The sequence below is a fragment of the Emys orbicularis genome, chromosome 3 (assembly GCF_028017835.1).
Source record: "Emys orbicularis isolate rEmyOrb1 chromosome 3, rEmyOrb1.hap1, whole genome shotgun sequence".
Lineage (NCBI taxonomy): Eukaryota > Metazoa > Chordata > Testudines > Emydidae > Emys > Emys orbicularis.
The window spans coordinates 72,110,440-72,128,356 of record NC_088685.1 but is presented as its reverse complement, the minus strand read 5'-3'; the positions used below and the strand labels follow the sequence as shown (position 1 = coordinate 72,128,356).

The 17,917-nt window shown below is 40.9% G+C and overlaps 1 protein-coding gene across 4 annotated transcripts in view; it reads right to left on the bottom strand.

The window, feature by feature from the left end:
• ANKRD6 (ankyrin repeat domain 6) overlaps positions 1-17,917 on the bottom strand; it is a 57,184-nt gene that overhangs the window by 2,309 nt on the left and 36,958 nt on the right. Inside the window, exons 4-14 of one of the 4 annotated variants that reach the window (XM_065400647.1) lie at positions 14,898-14,996; positions 10,552-10,650; positions 9,549-9,647; positions 7,673-7,771; positions 7,360-7,437; positions 6,953-7,057; positions 6,467-6,604; positions 6,077-6,256; positions 3,602-3,754; positions 2,894-3,007; positions 882-1,006 (exon numbers count right to left, since the gene is read on the bottom strand). In XM_065400647.1, coding sequence (XP_065256719.1) covers positions 882-1,006; positions 2,894-3,007; positions 3,602-3,754; positions 6,077-6,256; positions 6,467-6,604; positions 6,953-7,057; positions 7,360-7,437; positions 7,673-7,771; positions 9,549-9,647; positions 10,552-10,650; positions 14,898-14,996 — 1,289 coding nt within the window. The remainder of the gene's footprint in view (positions 1-881; positions 1,007-2,893; positions 3,008-3,601; positions 3,755-6,076; positions 6,257-6,466; positions 6,605-6,952; positions 7,058-7,359; positions 7,438-7,672; positions 7,772-9,548; positions 9,648-10,551; positions 10,651-14,897; positions 14,997-17,917) is intronic. The other 3 variants (XM_065400648.1, XM_065400649.1, XM_065400650.1) reach the window with 3 other exon arrangements.

Genomic DNA, 17,917 nt, shown 5'->3' with positions numbered 1-17,917 from the left:
TAGGCCAGCAAGATCAGACATCACAGAGATCAGGCTTTTGGTCCTTAGGTTAGTGTGTGCTAGTGCGACTACACTTAGCAAGCTGTTCATGCAGTAATATTAGAATCAGAAAACCATATGTTCTTCAAGAATGGAATGTACTCCTATGGTGATCATCAAGGGAGAAAAAAGGAAGGATGAACAAAAAGTGTGTATGGAGTTGGGATAGATAAACCGTAAAAGAATAGCTTATACATATGGGAATACGGTCCATGCACCAATAAAATAAATACAATATAGTTGATTCAATGGAAATTTGACAATTCAGTGCACTCTGACATGTAAGACCCTGGGTTGGGAGCAAACCCAGCCCTCCACTGTCCCTGAAAGTAGTAGAAACTACATCTATTTTCACCAGCTGAGGATTTGCCAAGAAAGATATAATAAGATGGCAGTGTCAAGAAAAGATAATAAGGTAAATCCCTGCCAACTAAGCCCTGAAACTTTGGTGGTTGCCTTGAAGGAGGCAACATGTTTTAACCAGAATGTATAGAGATGGGGGAAGAGAGGTATTGATGATGGGAAGGAAAGCATACCACTGAAGTTAAGTAATCTTGGCATTTTTATTCTCTGAAAGCTTCCCCTGTTAATCAGCACATGCCTTTGAATACTACAGCTAAATGTCTAACAAGATTATACCTGATGCAGTGTCTTGTTCAACAGCAAAATAATGCTTTCCAAAGCTTTGTTCTGATGTCTGGACTCTACTCCTTCCCATGTCTTCTGAGAGACTATTCTGAAGTGTGATATAGGAATGCTGCTGTGAGTCCTCTGACTGTAGTGGGCTCTGGTTAGTTTTACAGTCCTTCGCACTATGGAGGTTCTCTGTATCCAGGGTCTCTGTGAGGGACTCACAAGTGGACAGAGTTGATTTTGGTCTTGAAGATCTAGAATCTCCAGAAAGCTTCATCTCCAGATTCTGAATCTTTAACATGCACCAGGTTTTCAATTCATCCACCAAGGAAATCTGTGAAAGAAAAAAAATTTTAGTTCCAAGTTGCCAGATTTTAAGTCAGTATGTGTTACTCCAGGTACAATCTTCAGTCCATCAATGATGAAGCTCAATGTAATGTGCCTGTGCCATAGTAAAGTTACTGTTTCAACAGCAGCCCTCACTGACAATCACTACACATCACAGTAAATGGTAGTGGCATAAACAACATTTATACACTGATGTTACAGTTTTACAAGACAGTGTAAAGACAGTGGAGAAAAAAGTCTATATCAAACACTATTGGGTTTTTGGGGACAATGGTGCCACCTCCGATCTCTGTGTTTCTCTTGTTTTAGTGCTAGAAGAACAGATAACAGACTAATTTATAATCAACCACTGGTTTTCGGGTTACAAAAATGCTTAGTATTAGAAGGCATTTGCCGATAAACATTTAAAAAATGTAGTAAGAACTGAATTATATAGAAAGAAGAACACTCCCCATATACTTCTGTTTGCCTGTTATTTATATGGCACTGTGACAGTTTACTAAGGGTCTAATCCAAAATCTATTGAATTCAATGGGAGTCTTTCCACTGACTGAATCAGGCCCTAATAGAACAAGAATATATATTATGCTTGTTAAGTATAATTCAGATTGCCTGTTATGGATCACTCAATCTCCTTTCTTTTGGAGTATTAGAAGATTAAGGCTTCTTCAGTCTCCATGGAGAAGACTCAGAGATCAGCAAGTAGAGAAGACAATTTGATACACATGCCTCTTGCTATAAAGCTTGGGGCAGCTCTAATTGTTATTTCTGCCTCAGAAGTACTTTCTCTGGATAAAGTGGTTTTGGGGATGAGAGACAGATCAACAGGTTAAATTGAGATCATCATCCCTATCTCTATAGGCAGATCTGGGCAGTAGTTATTTTAATATTATGCCCCTATTCTTGTTTATGGCAGCTTTGCAAAGTTGTGTCATGAAAAATCTACCAGTACAGGTATGAAATGTATTTCTCTACTCTTATCTGGATTTTCATGATGAAAATACCTAGTTGTTTTTACTTCCCTATCAAAAGAGAGTTACTAGCCGTGGGTGAGTTTGCAAGTAGAACTTTACTAGCATGTTTGTGGGGAGTTTGTACCCAAGAGATGGATTCAAAACAGCAGATGGGTATCTGCTAGAGGACAACAATATCTGTTCCAGTATTCTATTAAAGAAATAAGCTTAAGTAATACTGGCTTATTTGCAGCAATGCTCAATTTGGGAAAAGTGTGTATTGCCATAATGGTACAGGGAAGAGACTGCAGTCTTCTGCCTCTCTCCATGAAAGTGTTTTTCAGAGGAAGAGGGCAGAGACAGATCAAGGAAGAGAGTGTTTGAGGAAGGGAAGAGGGGGATCATTTCAGCATAGGGTGAAAAGATCACCTAAGGAGGAAAAAGTAGAGTATCTTTTTTAGGTTGTAGAAAGAAGGCTTAAAATTCCTTTAAAAAAATTTTTACATTAAAAAATCAGGCTTGGTCTATCCAAAAGCCACTCTGGTGACAGAAGAACTAATAAAATGACCACCACGATCAAGAGAGTAAAAGTTGAAAGGGATGTTCTTGAGTCAAATTGTTCAAAATGTTGTTTTGTTAAAACTTCCAGTGATTATTTTAAGGGAAAAAAGTCTTTGTTAAAAGTTTCCATACACCTAACCCTAAGTTGTCAGAGCTCAGACCAGATTTTACCTTTCTGACTTCTGGAAACACTGCACCCCACCCCCCACCAAAATAACCTTTTAAAGTCCACTTTAAATATTTCAGAGGGCCAGATAAGCATCCAGACATTTCGGTGCTTACTGGAACCAAACTTTTGAACTAATCCATCCCTGAGTGCTACTTATGTTAATTGTGTGGAACAGTTGTTCCTCCCATACCTGCCGTTTCTCTCCTTCATTTTTTTCGAGCTCAGCATGCTGTTGAAGGCGATGAAGGCACTCTGTTCTCTCCGCAGACAGCCTCTCAGCCATTAACTTATCTAAAACACGGAGCTGTGGTAGAACACAAAGCTCAGTTCAAATGACCATGTTAGGAAAAAATCAATGTACGTCTGATAAATTATCATGAATCTTTTGACTCTCACCCTTTATTTCTAGGAACAGTGTCCACTAGTATTAGAACTTGCTTACAAGGGGGTGGGGGGTGGGGAAGGGGCATTCACAAAGCTATATAATTAAAAGTAATTAAAGACTTGTTTTCACTGAAATTTAATGCATGATAATTTAAACATTCCCTTCACTGAATCCCAACCGCTGCAGCATTGTCTTTAGTCTATCAGACCCCAAAAGTGAAGCTAAACAGTTCAGATTCACTATGCAAAGTGAGCACAGAAGTCACCTGTACAGTTTATTTTAACTATTATTCTTCTCAGGACTCTGGCTTGTAACAATAGATCTCCCTGTGGAACATCATAGTTTAAAGGTCAAAGGTATGAATTAGATTTTTATATATATATACACACACACACACACACACACAGTGAGAGAGAGAGGAGTATATACACACACACTATGAAAATGAAAATATTTACTGAGACTTAACCATGTTTCTAACATTAATAGCATATCTCTGGACCATTTTCTTACTTGATGTTGAGTTTTGTTTTCCATCTGGCCCAGCTTGATATTCATCTTATCCTGCACTGTCCCAAACTCAGCTTTTATCTCCTCCACAGTTGCCTCCAGCTGATTCTCCAGTTTATTAATCAGTGGCTCACAACGACATCCATTTATTGGGGCCTGAGAGCATAAGGAATAGCAATTATTTATCCCTATCCTATTAACACTCAGAAACAGTCAGTAAATTTTCACTACTTCTTCTCTAATTGAACTTCCTGCCCCCCTAGCTAATCTGCTTTGGTACTGTATTGCTGTCCTGCCTGAAGAAGGAAATAGGTATATGAAGTATATTTTGTTTGGGAGTGATTTAGGCTGTGGTTCTGCAATCTGATCTGCATGGAGCACTGTTGACTTCACTGAGACTCCAGATGGGCAACAAGGATCCATCTTGCAAATCCAATTGCAGGATTAGGGCCTGAGACCCGACGTTATGATTCTTAACCACGCTGTAAAATTGGGGAGAGGATTTGTTGGGTTTTGGGTGTTGTTTTGCTTTTGATGCTATAAAACTGATTTGTTTTGGCTTCTGACTTTTCTTTAACCTGAACATTTTGCTCAGTTTCCTTCAATTGCAATTTAAAATCCCATATACATCATTGCATAGCCCCCTTTACTGCACTAGCATTCCTCTCATCCTCACCTGTCTGCTGGCAGCTTCTCACACACTCATCTCCTTGCCTTCTTCCTTGAAGCCTCCCTGAGCTCATCGGCAAGAACCCTGCTACGTCCAAATTTAAATCTCTCAAAGCCCCACTTGTGCCAGGCTGCCTATAAGTAAATGTAACTGACATGTATGCAGATCCTTACTTGTTCCTTTCCCCCTTAACCTTTGCCTACCTCTGTCCTTAGACTGAGAGATTCTTGGGGCAGCAGGAACCATCCCTTATTGAACGTATGGAAATTGCCCAGCTCTTCCTGGGCACTACCACAAAAATAATGAAATAAATAAAACAACACCAACTCTGCCTCGGGTTTCTTTCTTGAATCCCACATCTAACATTAGAATAGTCCTCACTGTGCTCGTCTCTGGAATTTTCCAATCCTTCCTCCAAAGTTTCTACTTCTCGAGGCCTCCGGCCATCACCGCAACAGAGTATCTGATGTCTGCAATAGATGCTCTTCAGTTTCTGTTAAATTCCATTCCTACCTTCTGATATATATGATTCCCCAAGCACAGCAAGGGAGAATAAAGGTTTATGTTCAGATTCAGAGGTGGGAAGCACTGCTTTCCTGAATGTGTCTTGGTACAGTATGCATAAAAGCAGCAATAGTTAGCTGGAATAGACTCATCAGATCAAAGTCGCTTACATCTCAATAGGGGAATCACTTGATAATTTATTGCATGCTTTTGTGCTGTTCTAAAAATGGCTTTAGGTGAATATTTGCAGATTCACATTTAGAGGAACTATACTAAGTCCAACAAATGGGTGGACTATCCATTGCATTCATGAGGTTAGCAAATTACAGTGTCTGAAGTGCAGTGAGTTTATGTGATTTGGTGTTCCCTGTTCACTAACCAATCTGCTCTATTTCATATGGGTTGGGTTAAATCTCAGTGAAATTGGGGAAGGGCATAACCACCACCCTTCATTTACAATAGTTGTAAAGAAGCTATTAAAGCATCTTTATGGAACCAAGTAGCTGAAACAATAGGAGCTTCTACTCAACACAAAAGGACATAGGAGGCTGTTCAGGAATTAGAACTAGATGGGTGCAGGGGCTTTGCTGCATATTGTTTTAGTAGAGGGATATGCCTGAGAAAAAGTAGGAAAAACACCACAGAAGGAGACACAGAAGTAAGCAGCAAGCCTGTAATTCTTCCTGTGTTCACAGAGAAAGGTCTTTGTTCATTATTTGTAAGTAAGCAGAACTGTATCAAAGAAATGACTCATCAATTTCTCCTTAGGGGAACAGCCTGCAAGACCCTGAATTTTGGCTAACCTTACCTATGTTAAACCCCTGCCTCTAGTAATTCTTGAAATCCAATAGACCCAATTTAGTAAAGAGAAGAAACTGAAACATAAAGGTATTGCACATATTCAGGCTCTCTCTTTGGACTGTAAACTCTTCAGGGCAGAGATTGTCCATTTCTTTTCATTTATAAAGCTTCTAGCTTTTCCTACTGGAAATAGGTAATAATATTCCAAACTGGAAACTAGCAAGGTTCTAGTGTCATTTTCAATCATTGTTTGCACCTTGTCTACAAATAGGAAATGCTTCATTTATCAAAACATACACCACTTGGTATGCATAAAACCAACTTATTGTGTGCCAGACTTCATTCTAAAATATTGGTAAATCCCATACAACAAACTGAAGAATTAATAACATAATACCCTTGAAAACATAGTCAAAGGCCATCTCGGTTTCATTTCCTAACTGTGTTCAAATCCCACTAGGCACTTGTACTTCCCTGATTTTTGATGGTGATCGCTTGTTTACCTGCATTACTTTACCGTCCTTTCCACGATACAGCGTGTAAAGCTGGTAGGCTCTGAACTCATGTGGGGGTGGTGGAGATGAGCAACGATGTTTACTTCTACGATGCTTAGATAAGCTCTGCTGGGGACCAGGGAGTGTCTGCTGGTCAGCTGGTGAAGCAGGGTCTGAGAGTGCTGAAATCTGAAACACACACAACATTCCCCAATTTACCAAAAAAAACCCTATAAATGACTGCTGCTTGGAATCTGAAACAATCAGCTGACTCCTGTCTCAGACCAGGGGGCATTGGGAAGGCTGGGGAGATGGTGTACTTACCCCTTAGCTAGGAGATGGGAACTCTGTATTATTTAACAGTAGTCCCTCTCTCTGTTACTTTAAATTTATTGGTACCTTTTCTCTTGGCTTTTTCTTTTTGTTGTTCTTTCCTTTGGGCTCTGGTGAAGTTGACCGTGGTTCATCTTTCAGATCTCCTTTCCTCTGAGGCACCTTGTCACTGCTGTGAGTATCCTCAGCAGCTGAGACACTGCCCTATTTAAAACAGAAACAGGGAGTTGTGAGGGCTTGTCTTTGCTACATCCCTAATTTTACGTTGTTTTGCACAGTAGTCACAGAATCACCACCAGAGGGTCTTCAACAGCAATGCAAGATGCACTGCGCTGGCCAGGGTTGACAGTATACCTTGCTCTGAGCATCCCTAAAAAGTATAAAGCTGGGAACTCATATAGGATTGGTTGCAGTCAGGGACCTGTGTGTTTCTCCAGGTGCCTGCTGCACAGCTACACAAAAGGTGAATTCAGTACTGGAGGATTTTATTGTAATCACTAGGTCAGACTTCCCTGCCTTTTAACACATTAAGCTGGTATTGCTTGGCTGTACCTTGCTCTGCACCACCTCATCTCTTGGCACAGACTGAGCTCGTCTTTCCTCCTTGAGTTTTTCTCTCTTCTTTCTAAGGCTTCTTCCACGGTTAAAGCGCAAGACCTGAAGCAAGGTAGCATTTCCAATCAATAACATCATCACTTTTTCCACTGATGTCCTATTACAGAAACTGGGTAATGAGACAAGCGTATTTATTTGCTATTCCACAGAGCCTTTTTAGGGGGACACGTTCTTCTAGTTTGCCTTGCACATCAGTACCCAAGTGGGCATTTAAGGTGGTAGAACCCTAGCAACATTGTCTGGAACCCAACTGCAGCTCTGTGTGCACTCCAGGAGCTATCCCAGAACATTCCTGCCAAAGGGTGCTCTGAGGTTTGTTACTAATAAAGACATTTATAATGTACCTGTGGTGCCTTAGCAAGGAGAAGTGCAACGTCAGGATTATTATGCTGTCTAGCAACCTCTAGAGGAGTCTGACCTGCCTGAAAAGACAAAAAAAAATACATTATTTCCTTCAACTAGCATCAAAAAAAATAAATTGCTGAAATATCTACCCTAAAGTCAAAGAGTTGTGTGTGTGTTTGTATAAAATAATCAAGCATTTTAATTTACTTAATAGGTAATGTCTAAATATTATCAGCCAACATTTGAAAAATCTGCAGAAAATATCTTTGAAACATTAAGATAAAGAATCAAAGTAATTCTACCTGTACTTACATTGTTGACAATTGACCCATCGGCCCCTGCTTCCAGTAAGAGTTTGACCACCTTTTTATGATTTAATGCAGCAGCTACATGAAGTGCAGTATCGCCAGCCTGAAATATACGAAGTAGAATACAACATGCTAGCGGACATCTTTGATTTGTATGTACTGCATTTCCAGTTTCCTTGTGCCCCTTTATGGTTCATAGGTCCAAATGTAATTACATGACAACTGAACTTTAATAAGGGCTGATCAACAGAGAGGCAGACTAAGATTTGGGCTAAATCACATCATTTTGAGGAAGGCAGTGAGGGTTGGAATTAGCCACATTCCTATTAAATTAACTGATCCATGAGAATGTGCTCACAGAGGAAAATTATGCTGGAGACCCAAAAGCGCTTGGCCCAAATATGTCCGCAAATGCAGGGGTGCAACGTTGCTGAGGGCAGAATGTTATGGTGTATCCTCCTCTGTGACAGTTTTATAGGTTTGATTATCTGGACTTTGATGACCTGGTGGTTATGAACATACGAGCCACTTTTTGAGCTTGACAAGCTGGAAAACGAGCTTGGATAAACTGCAACAAGACAATTTGGTTTTTACTTGATATGTTGATGTTTCTTAAAACAACTCTTGGAACATAGCTACCTAAGTGGCTACACAGTATATACATGGTCAGAGCATTAGAGCATTCACTTCACCTCTAGACATGTACTGCAAGTACAAATGAAAAACAACTTGGGTACCACTGAACACATGCAACCACAGATAACACATGCTTGCCAGCAACAATTTAGGAGAATCTGGGACTGAAGACAAACATGTTAGAGGTCAGCTTTAGGCTGTCTGAGTAATATTGTGGAGTACAGGCAGAATGGTTTCTGCTTGCACCATGCTAATCCTAGTCAATATCATCACTCAGTAGCTCACAAGCAACTAAATTCATCCCCCAAAACAAAATTGCATATTAATGTATGAAATTGCATAGCCAATTTAATGTGGCTGAAACCCATTCAATTTTCTGTAATATTTTCCATTTGAAAAACAACATTGTACATACAAATCAGAAAACATAAGTATGATCCTGCACCATGCCATATACGGAAAGTGTCTCAGTAACATTAGATGGTTTGGTAAAGTACCATATAATTTACTTTCCTTAGCAGATTTATTAAAAAAAAATTTAATGCACTAAACCATTCTGTTGTACCACCCAGCTAAGCTGTTCAGTAGGAGCATCATTCAATTGTTTCCCCTATAAAATAAACCTGAATGGTTAGTCCTCATGTAGCTTAATCATTCCTTTGTACTTAACACAAGTTTTCCTTGAATTTTCCACATTTTTGCTTCCCACTAAAGCAATAAGGACCGGACAAATAGAGAATATACCACAAAATGTTTTTAAAAAATGTCATTTATGTAGCATCCTAAATCACCTTACAAACATTAATCAGTTCTGCCTCACTACGCCTCTGTAAGGCAGGTAATATGATCCCTATTATACCGAGGAGTAAACAGAGACACAAAGAGGTGAAGTGTCTTGTCCTGTGTCATCACTTCTAGTGACTCCTGCTCTAACCACTAGTTCACTTCTCTTTCCCATTTAAAAAAAAACAACACAGAACTATATTTCTATACAGCATAATAAATAGAAAATGTTATAAATTAGAAATGTAAATGCAGCAACATGTTCTGAAATGATAACAAACCACGGGCACACCATTTCTTTAAGGCTATTCTTAGAAGCCCAGGCATCTTTAGATTACAGTGAAATGCACATTAAAAGGGAGTATTTACAGTGGGCCCCATATGCAATCAATGGTCCCTCATTTCAATTGTTAGCCTTATAAAAAGGGTGCCTGGCTGCAGTGAATAGTTCATGCACTGACCTGGTTCTTTTCATGGACAGAACAGAAAGCACTGAGGAGTACCCTAATGATGGGCAAATGATTATAACGAGCAGCAACGTGCAAACAGGTATCTCCTGCCTGGAAACAGAAACAAAGCTCTAAGCATGTAATCACAATAGAAAAGCTAATGCTTGTCAGGGTGTTTGGGGATGAAATAAGCTATTTAACACTGAACTGGAGATGTGGTGAGTGACATAGAAGCATCTTAATTGTTTTTTGGGGTCAAATGGCTTAGCTGCTTTATACTAATTTTACCTCTGAATCTGTATGGAAAGCCAGTGAAACCAAATATCTGTTTCTGCTGTTGTACAATGGGGAAGTGCAGAGGATGTATCTCAAGGAAGCTATGGAAATTCTATAATGGATGCAAAACGCAAGGCCTCAAGCATTTAGAGTACTGTGCTCTTTTGCAGGCTCTGCTATGTTTAAACTCATGTATATCTAGCTCCAATTCTTTTGTTTTGTTCCTGTTTTATGCCAGAGCCCCAATAAAGAGAGGAAAGCAGTTTGAAAATTCAAAACTATATGAAGTTCTTTGGTTTGATAGACCCCACACAATGCATAGCCTGGAGGAGTGTCTCTGAAGAATTTCCTTGGACTCTTACGGAACCCTCTAAAGATTTCCACTTTTCAAACACAGGGGAGGACTCCACCTGCAGACTTCTATTACAGAATTTGGGTGGGGCCATCCTATGTCTTCAAAATGAGCAACCAAGAATAGCTTGCGGTCAGGTGCATGTAACAGCAGAAAACAATGTATACATCTTTCATTTTTCTATCCCCCTCCCCCTTCAAAACGGTTGTAAGTAATACCTTTATAAGTCTTATCACAAAACATTTTTAAAACCCACTGTTTAGTCATTTTGTTATTTTTCTCCCAGTCCTCATAACAAACAGAAAGGCAAAGTTTGATATTTTGAAAGCTGTATTTCCAGAAGCTGAAACAGAATAATCATTTTTAAAATTTATTTTTTAAGCTTACATTATTTTTGAGATCTGCCCGAGACCCTCCAAGTAACAAAACACGAGTACTTTGGGAATGGCTATTTTGGCAGGCCAAGTGCAGCGGTGTGTTACCTGCCTTAGGAAAGAGACAGAAAAATACAAAAGCCAACTTTAGAAAATTGACATAAATGAAAAAACAAAGCAAGCAAACACTACCACCCCCATCTCAATAAACAATGTGTCTCACTGCAGGATTTTAAACTTATAAAACTGTAAATGACTTCTGATCAGTCGCCTATGAAAAGTGAATTTGTAGCCTTGTTCCAGGCCACATCACAAAACCTACCCAAAAATATTGTTGGTGTTCTCAACGAAAAACTAGCTATGGCCTGAATGGGCATGGAAACAGAGCTACCCTCTCTGCCACAGAGATGTTTCCTCCAGGACACAGCAGACGCAGGTATTGGGAGTTTGGGGAAGTTTGCATTGTCACTGCCAGTGTTCAGAGAGCAAATGGGAGACTTCCATTTCCAAAATTATCAACTCTTGCAGAGCATCAAATTCAATTAATATTTTAAAAGCACCTAATTTAAATAAAGAAAACTCCCCATGACTTGTTAATCCTCAGTACATAGCCCCTCTTTCATATCTGGTAATTACATTGCCTAGATGACACTTTATTTTCCTAGAATTTTTCCCAAACCAATGCACTTAATTTGTTGCACTCACCTAAAATTTAACATTTTGAATTTAAAACATGTAACTATGAAACAAAAGATCTCTTGAAAGAAAAATTCCCTTCTCAGACTCAAAGCAGATTCCCTTCCTATCAGCTTCCCAGTCCTAACCAGGGAAAGCAGGTGCATCTTACAGCACCATGTCCTGGAGGTCTCCACATTCGTGCTCTGACAAAACAAGGTGGAAGTGAATTCTAGACCTCAGGATCTCTCATGGAATGCCCTGCTCTCCTGTTTACACCAGGAGGGGGCTGTCAGCTCACATATGCATATATGTGTGTGTTTGTGGGCACGGTGTGAGTAAATTTGCACATGGGTTCCATCTGTCTTATAAATGTAATTCCTGTTTCTTTGCACAAAGAAACATGCTGCTCCGTGGCTTTGTACTTTAATTCCTGAACGAAAGTATGTTTGAAGTCCTGTGGTCTGTTAGATAATCAAGGGTCAAAGCTATTTCCAGTCTATTAGGGTAGTTATGGAAATCAACACATGCATATATAATGGGGGCAGAGTGGTGGTTTTAGGCTGTAGAGAGCTTGTATGTTTACAATGCATGAAAGTCTTCAGGCAGAAATAGGAAAAGAACTTGGTGAGTTACTAAGGGTCCAGAGAAAAGCAAAGATGAGTTTTGTTACAGGTGGAAGTTCCCATGTGGACAAGTTTGTGCGTTTATTCTTCTGAAGGGCTGAGGGGCCTGAGAGTTTAGGTCTTGTCTACACCAGTGAGGCAGGGTTATTTCATACTAACCACAATTTTTTGTTTGGTTTTTTTTTCAATAAAATGGGCTGTGTCCACATGACACAATTCTTTTTCCAAATTAACTGGCTAGTTAGTGCAAATTGGACAATCCACTTTGAAAGTGGCTTGAGTTCATTTTGGAGTAAGTTAGTGCAGAAGAAGGTTTGTGTGGACACATCTGCATTCTAGATTAATTTTTCAGTCCCTCCAATGGTATCCCTGACTGCATTGCTTCAGTCCGTGCTGGCTGACAGCAGTTTGAAAATGGGCTGACTTGCAAAAGACATATGAACCCTGGGATACGAGGAAAGGAATCCTGGAAATTTGCTGCTGTGAATCCCAAGTCACAGACTTCCAGTGGCTTCAGGTAGGTATCCTATAATGCACCATCAGAAAAATCCCAGAATACAGAGTCCAGCAGCGGGACAAAGCACCATGGGATACCTGCCTGATATGCCGAGAGCTTATTTCAAAAGAAGTCAGTGCTGCGTGTGCACGTGTGCCAAAGGCGGCACGTGAGCTGATTTTCTGTGGCACTCACACTGCCCAGGTCCTGGCCACCAGTCCAGGGGGCTCTGCATTTTAATTTAATTTTAAATGAAGCTTCTTAAACATTTTAGAAACCTTATTTACTTTACATACAACAATAATTTAGTTATATATTATAGACTTATAGAAAGAGACCTTCTAAAAACGTTTAAATGTATTACTGGCACGCAAAACCTTAAATTAGAGTGAATAAATGAAGACTCGGCACACCACGTCTGAAAGGTTGCCGACTCCTGCTCTAATCATTGTCTCTTTATAAATATCAGCGGATGGCACTTGTGTTCAATCCTATACCACAAGGAGAGCGCATATATGATTAGCCACATGCTCTTATCCTGAAATGCAACATGAACTGAAACTAATCATGAGAAGGAATTAAATAAAGTAGCAGTCTGGGTAGGCAAATAATCCATTTCTTCTGCTGTTTGGTGGCTTGTATAAATTAATTGAGTCTAGAGGCCAAATCCATTCTCCTCCACAGGGTAATGTGTCATTCAGTCAAGACACCCTGGATTCTCAGGTGTAGGTCAGCAGCTTGTAGACTGGCAATAAGTAATTATCACTTGTCAGGTTGTCCTGGCTGCCAGGCAATCTGATTTTTTCTAGTATGAATGTTTATAACAGGATCTTGTCAGAGCCTAAACCCTGACTACTGCTATGCTTTGTATTTTGTCATGCTGTTAGAACCACTGTGTTGAATCTTCAGGAGCATAAGAAGTTGAGAAGCATCCAAAGAAGCCAGCTTTGATGAAGTGAAAATAGGATTGAATTGTTAAGTAAAGTTAGGAAAATTCTTTATTGCCATTGGAAGCAGAAGCAGGGCGTGTGCATGTTTGAACACTGACATGCTACGCTTTGGGTTCTAACAGCGTGCCTTTGCCAACCTACTGTATTCATACACTTTTTAAGAGAGGTCTGTCTCAGAATGTCTTGCAGTTTATGCATCATTCATAGCTTTTATGCAGCATTCATCCTTTTAGTTAAAATCTTCTAATGCACATGGCACCCAAGTAAACAGAGTAGCAATTCTTATATTAACACATACATTCACTCACACTTTCATGGTTCTGGATGTTGGAAAAAGTTCTATTGCCTGATATTTGTAACTATGTGAGTTATCTAAAGAATGTCTAATATACATAAATATGAGCACCTGGAAATCAAACTCAAAGCCTAATATAAAAGAAGGGATGCTATAAATCAAGTGAAACAGCATCATAAAATTATTTTGTTTACAGATTACAAAGTAACCATAAACAGTCTGATTGCATATGGGGGCTGTTCCTGTCCTATGTCAATATAGTATATAGTTTTACTCATACTCATTTTTATACCCATGTGTCCTTTCTTCTCTTTTCTTTTCTCTGTTAATATTCATTGTATAGTTCAGTTTTACAGATTATAGTTCTTTTGAACTGTTGGCTCATTTCATAGGTTTATAGACATGTTTACTGAAATTGTATGGAGCATTTTTTAAAGGAAAATTACAAGATAAAATAAGTATAGTAGCTCTAAATTCCTGTTGCCTGTAACAACACATAGTGATGTCCATGCAATCTGACTGCTCAACTGGCTGAACATTCCAAACCCTAATTTAACGTATATTGCCCCTTGCTGTTTTTCAGATTATTCCATTAACCTTTTGACTAGTGGGTGGGAAAAAAAATCTCCCAAGGGTATTTCATTTTGATCTTAGTAAAATTGTTTATGCCATGGTATATTGCACCAATTTAGAATATAATTTTACAGTCCTCATTTGGTACCCTATGTTTGTGTTATAAAATATCTTGTTTGCAATTCTGGTGGGTCATATATTCAGTTCTCCTGAATTGAGCATAAGATATTATAATACAAAAACAGAGACACTTAAGAGTTCCTCACAAATTTTTAACAAGACTAAATCCTGGTACATTAATGGAAACATTATAACAAAAGATATACTGTTTTCCTTCTTTTGTGGTTTATGTGTTCATTTGACTGTAATTTCTGAGCAATTGGATTTTAATGCTATTTCCCTATTAGTTCAATTAATATTCATTTTAATCATGCCCATTACAATGAATCCACTCAATATAAATGAGGACACAGTAGAGGTTTCCATAAGAATTCCAGTGTTCTTCAGCCATAATTAATGTATCATTCAAAGTATTACTGAGCGCCTCCTGTGTCAGCTGTCAAAAAACAAAATTTCCTAATGTTTCTGGTGGAATCATCCAGGCATAATTAATTCAAAGAGAATGAGAAATCCCACTAGGAACTGGACCACCACCTGTTAAGAAATGCCATTACCAGAAATCACCACCAATGAGAAACAGCCATTTTACATCAGAACTGAAAGCTCTTTCTACATGCATCTCACCTTGTTTCTGGCAAGAACATTAGCTCCTGCTTTAACGAGCAGTTTGGCAGACTGACTGAATCCATGCCAACATGCTTCATGAAGCGCTGTATTCCCATCCTGAAGAGCACACACACAAGAGCAGCAGTTTAGAGTGTTGTGTCCACACATACAGGAATGTTACATTCAGAATGTAGGTGCTGTAACCCTGTTTGGGCATTAAAAATCGTTTCCCTTTTCTTGCTCTCTAATTCTGTTTGGGGTTAGGCATATGTATGCTAGACTGAGGCTTAAACAACTTCCATGGGCATCCTCCTACTTTCAACCCTCCCTGCCTCTACTTCATCAACCCCTGAGTTTCTAACCAAGCATAACATTATACTGACGTGTGTGCAGTATGTGCTCCATTGCTTTTCAATGGTTAGAATTAGACCTGTTCATGTGTTTGTGATTGACTTGTCTTCCAGTTGCTGTCACAGAAAGACTATAAGCCCTAAAGATAGTGACAGCTAATCAAGAATTGTCCTGTAGTGACCTGTATTTGGAACAAAAGGTGATGGGGATTCTCTATGAAGTTCCATACAGTATGGTTTAACTGATGACTGTGGTGGTGTTTAAATAGAATCATAGAAATGGAGGGCTGGAAGGGACCTTGAGAGGTTATCTAGTGCAACCCACTGCACTGAGACAGGACCAAGTAAACCTAGATCATCCCTGACAGGTTGTGCAATCTGTTCTTAAAAGCCTCCAATGATGGAAATTACACAACCTCCCTTGGAAGCCTGTTAGAAAGTTTTTCCTAATATCTAACCTAAATCTCCATTACTTCTTGTCCTCCCTTCAGTGCAGATCAAGAACAACTGATCACTATCATTTCTATACCAGCTCTTAAAATATCTGAAGACTTATTAGGTCTCCACCCTCAGTCTTTTCTCAAGACTAAACATGCCCAATTTTTTTAACCTTTCCTCATAGGTCAGGTTTTCTAAACCTTTTATAATTTTTCTTGTTCTCTAGATTCTCTCCAGTTTGTCCACATCTTTCTTAAAGTATGGCACAAAGTACTCCACGTGAGGTCTCACGAGTGCTGAGTAGAGTAGAACTATTATCTCCCATGTCTTAGGGCTGGTCTACACTGGGGGGGGGGGGGGGGGATCGATCCAAGATACGCAACTTCAGCTACGCGAATAGCGTAGCTGAAGTCGAAGTATCTTGGATCGAATTACCTGGGGTCCAGACGGCGCGGGATCGATGGCCGCGGCTCCCCCGTCGACTGCGCTACCGCCGCTCGCTCTGGTGGAGTTCCAGAGTCGACGGTGAGCGCGTTCAGGGATCGATATATCGCGTCTTAACGAGACGCGATATATCGATCCCGGATAAATCGATTGCTACCCGCTGATACGGCGGGTAGTGAAGACGTACCCTTTCATACGACACTCCTGTTAATACACCCCAGAATGATTTTAGCCTTTTTTTGCAACTGCATCACACTGTTGACTCATATTGAATTTGTGTTCCACTATAACCCCTAGGTCCTTTTCAGGCAATACTGCTGCCTACCCAGTTATTCCCCATTTTGTAGTGGTTTTTCATTCCTACATGTAGTACTTTGCACTTGTCTTTATTTAATTTCATCTTGTTGAATTGAGACCAATTCTCCAATTTGTCAAGGTTGTTTTCAATTCTAATTCTCTGCTCCAAAATGCTTTCTACCCCTTCCAGCTTGGTGTCATCTGCAAATTTTATAAGCACACTCTCTACTTCATTATCCAAGTCATTAATGAAAATATTGCTTAGTACCAGACCCAGAACCGGCCCCTGTGGGACCCCAATAGATATGCTCTCCCAGTTTGACAAGAAACCATTGATAACTGTTCCTTAAACCCTATTATCCTCTTTCAAATTGATTAACAATTTTTTCCAGTATCTTTCCAGGTATCAAAGTTAGGCTGACTGGTCTGTAATTCCTTGGGTCCTCTTTGTTCCCCTTTTTAATGGTAGGGCAGGGGCGGGCAAACTTTTTGGCCTGAGGGCCGCATCGGGTTTCGTAAATTGTATGGAGGGCCGGTTAGGGGAGGGGGTCGTGGCCCGCCCCCCACCTCCTATTTGCCCCCTACTACCCCCCTTGTTCCCTGACAGCCCCTCTGGGACCCCTGCCCCATAAACACACCCTTGCTCCCTGTCCCCTGACTGTCCCCAGACCCCCGCCGCCCCATCCAACCCCTCCTCTCATTCCTGATGGCCCCCCGGGAACTCTTCCCCATCCAACCACCCCTTCTCCCTGTCCCCTGACCGCCCCCGGAACTGATGCCCATGACTGCCCCCTGCCGCCCCATCCAACCCCCCCCTCCTTCCTGACTGCCCCCTGGGACCCCTGCCCCAATTCAACCCCGTTTCCCCCCCGACCACCATCCACACCCCCGTCCCCTGACCACCACCCCGAACTCCCCTGCCCTCTATCCAACCCCCACTGCTCCCTGCCCCCTTACCATGCTTCCTGGAGCACCAGTAGCTGGCAGTGCTAGAGCCGGGCCGCCCGGCTAGAGCCGGGCCACGCCACCACCACCACGCAGCACAGAGACCAGGTCAGGCCAGGCTCTGCAGCTGTGCTGCCGCAGGAGCTCACAGCCCCGCCGCCCAGAGCATTGCGCCTGCGGCGGAGCGAGCGAGCTGAGGCTGCGGGGGAGGAGAGACAGCAGGGGAGGGGCCAGGGGCTAGCCTCCCGCCTCCCGGGCCAGGAGCTCGGGGGCCGGGCAGGACGGTCCAGCGGGCCGTAGTTTGCTCACCCCTGTGCTAGGGGAACATAGGTACTATGTTTCCTCTTCTCCAGTCCTCTGGGACCTCAGATGTCCTCCATGAGTTCTCAAAGATAATCACTAATGGTTCTGAGATTGCCTCAGCTATTTCCTTAAGTACCTTAGGATGAATTTCACCAGGCCTGCTGACTTGAATACATATCATTTATCTAAATATTCTTTAACCCATTCTTTCCCTATTTTGGCTTGCTTTCCTTCCCCATATATACATGGCAATGGGTTTTT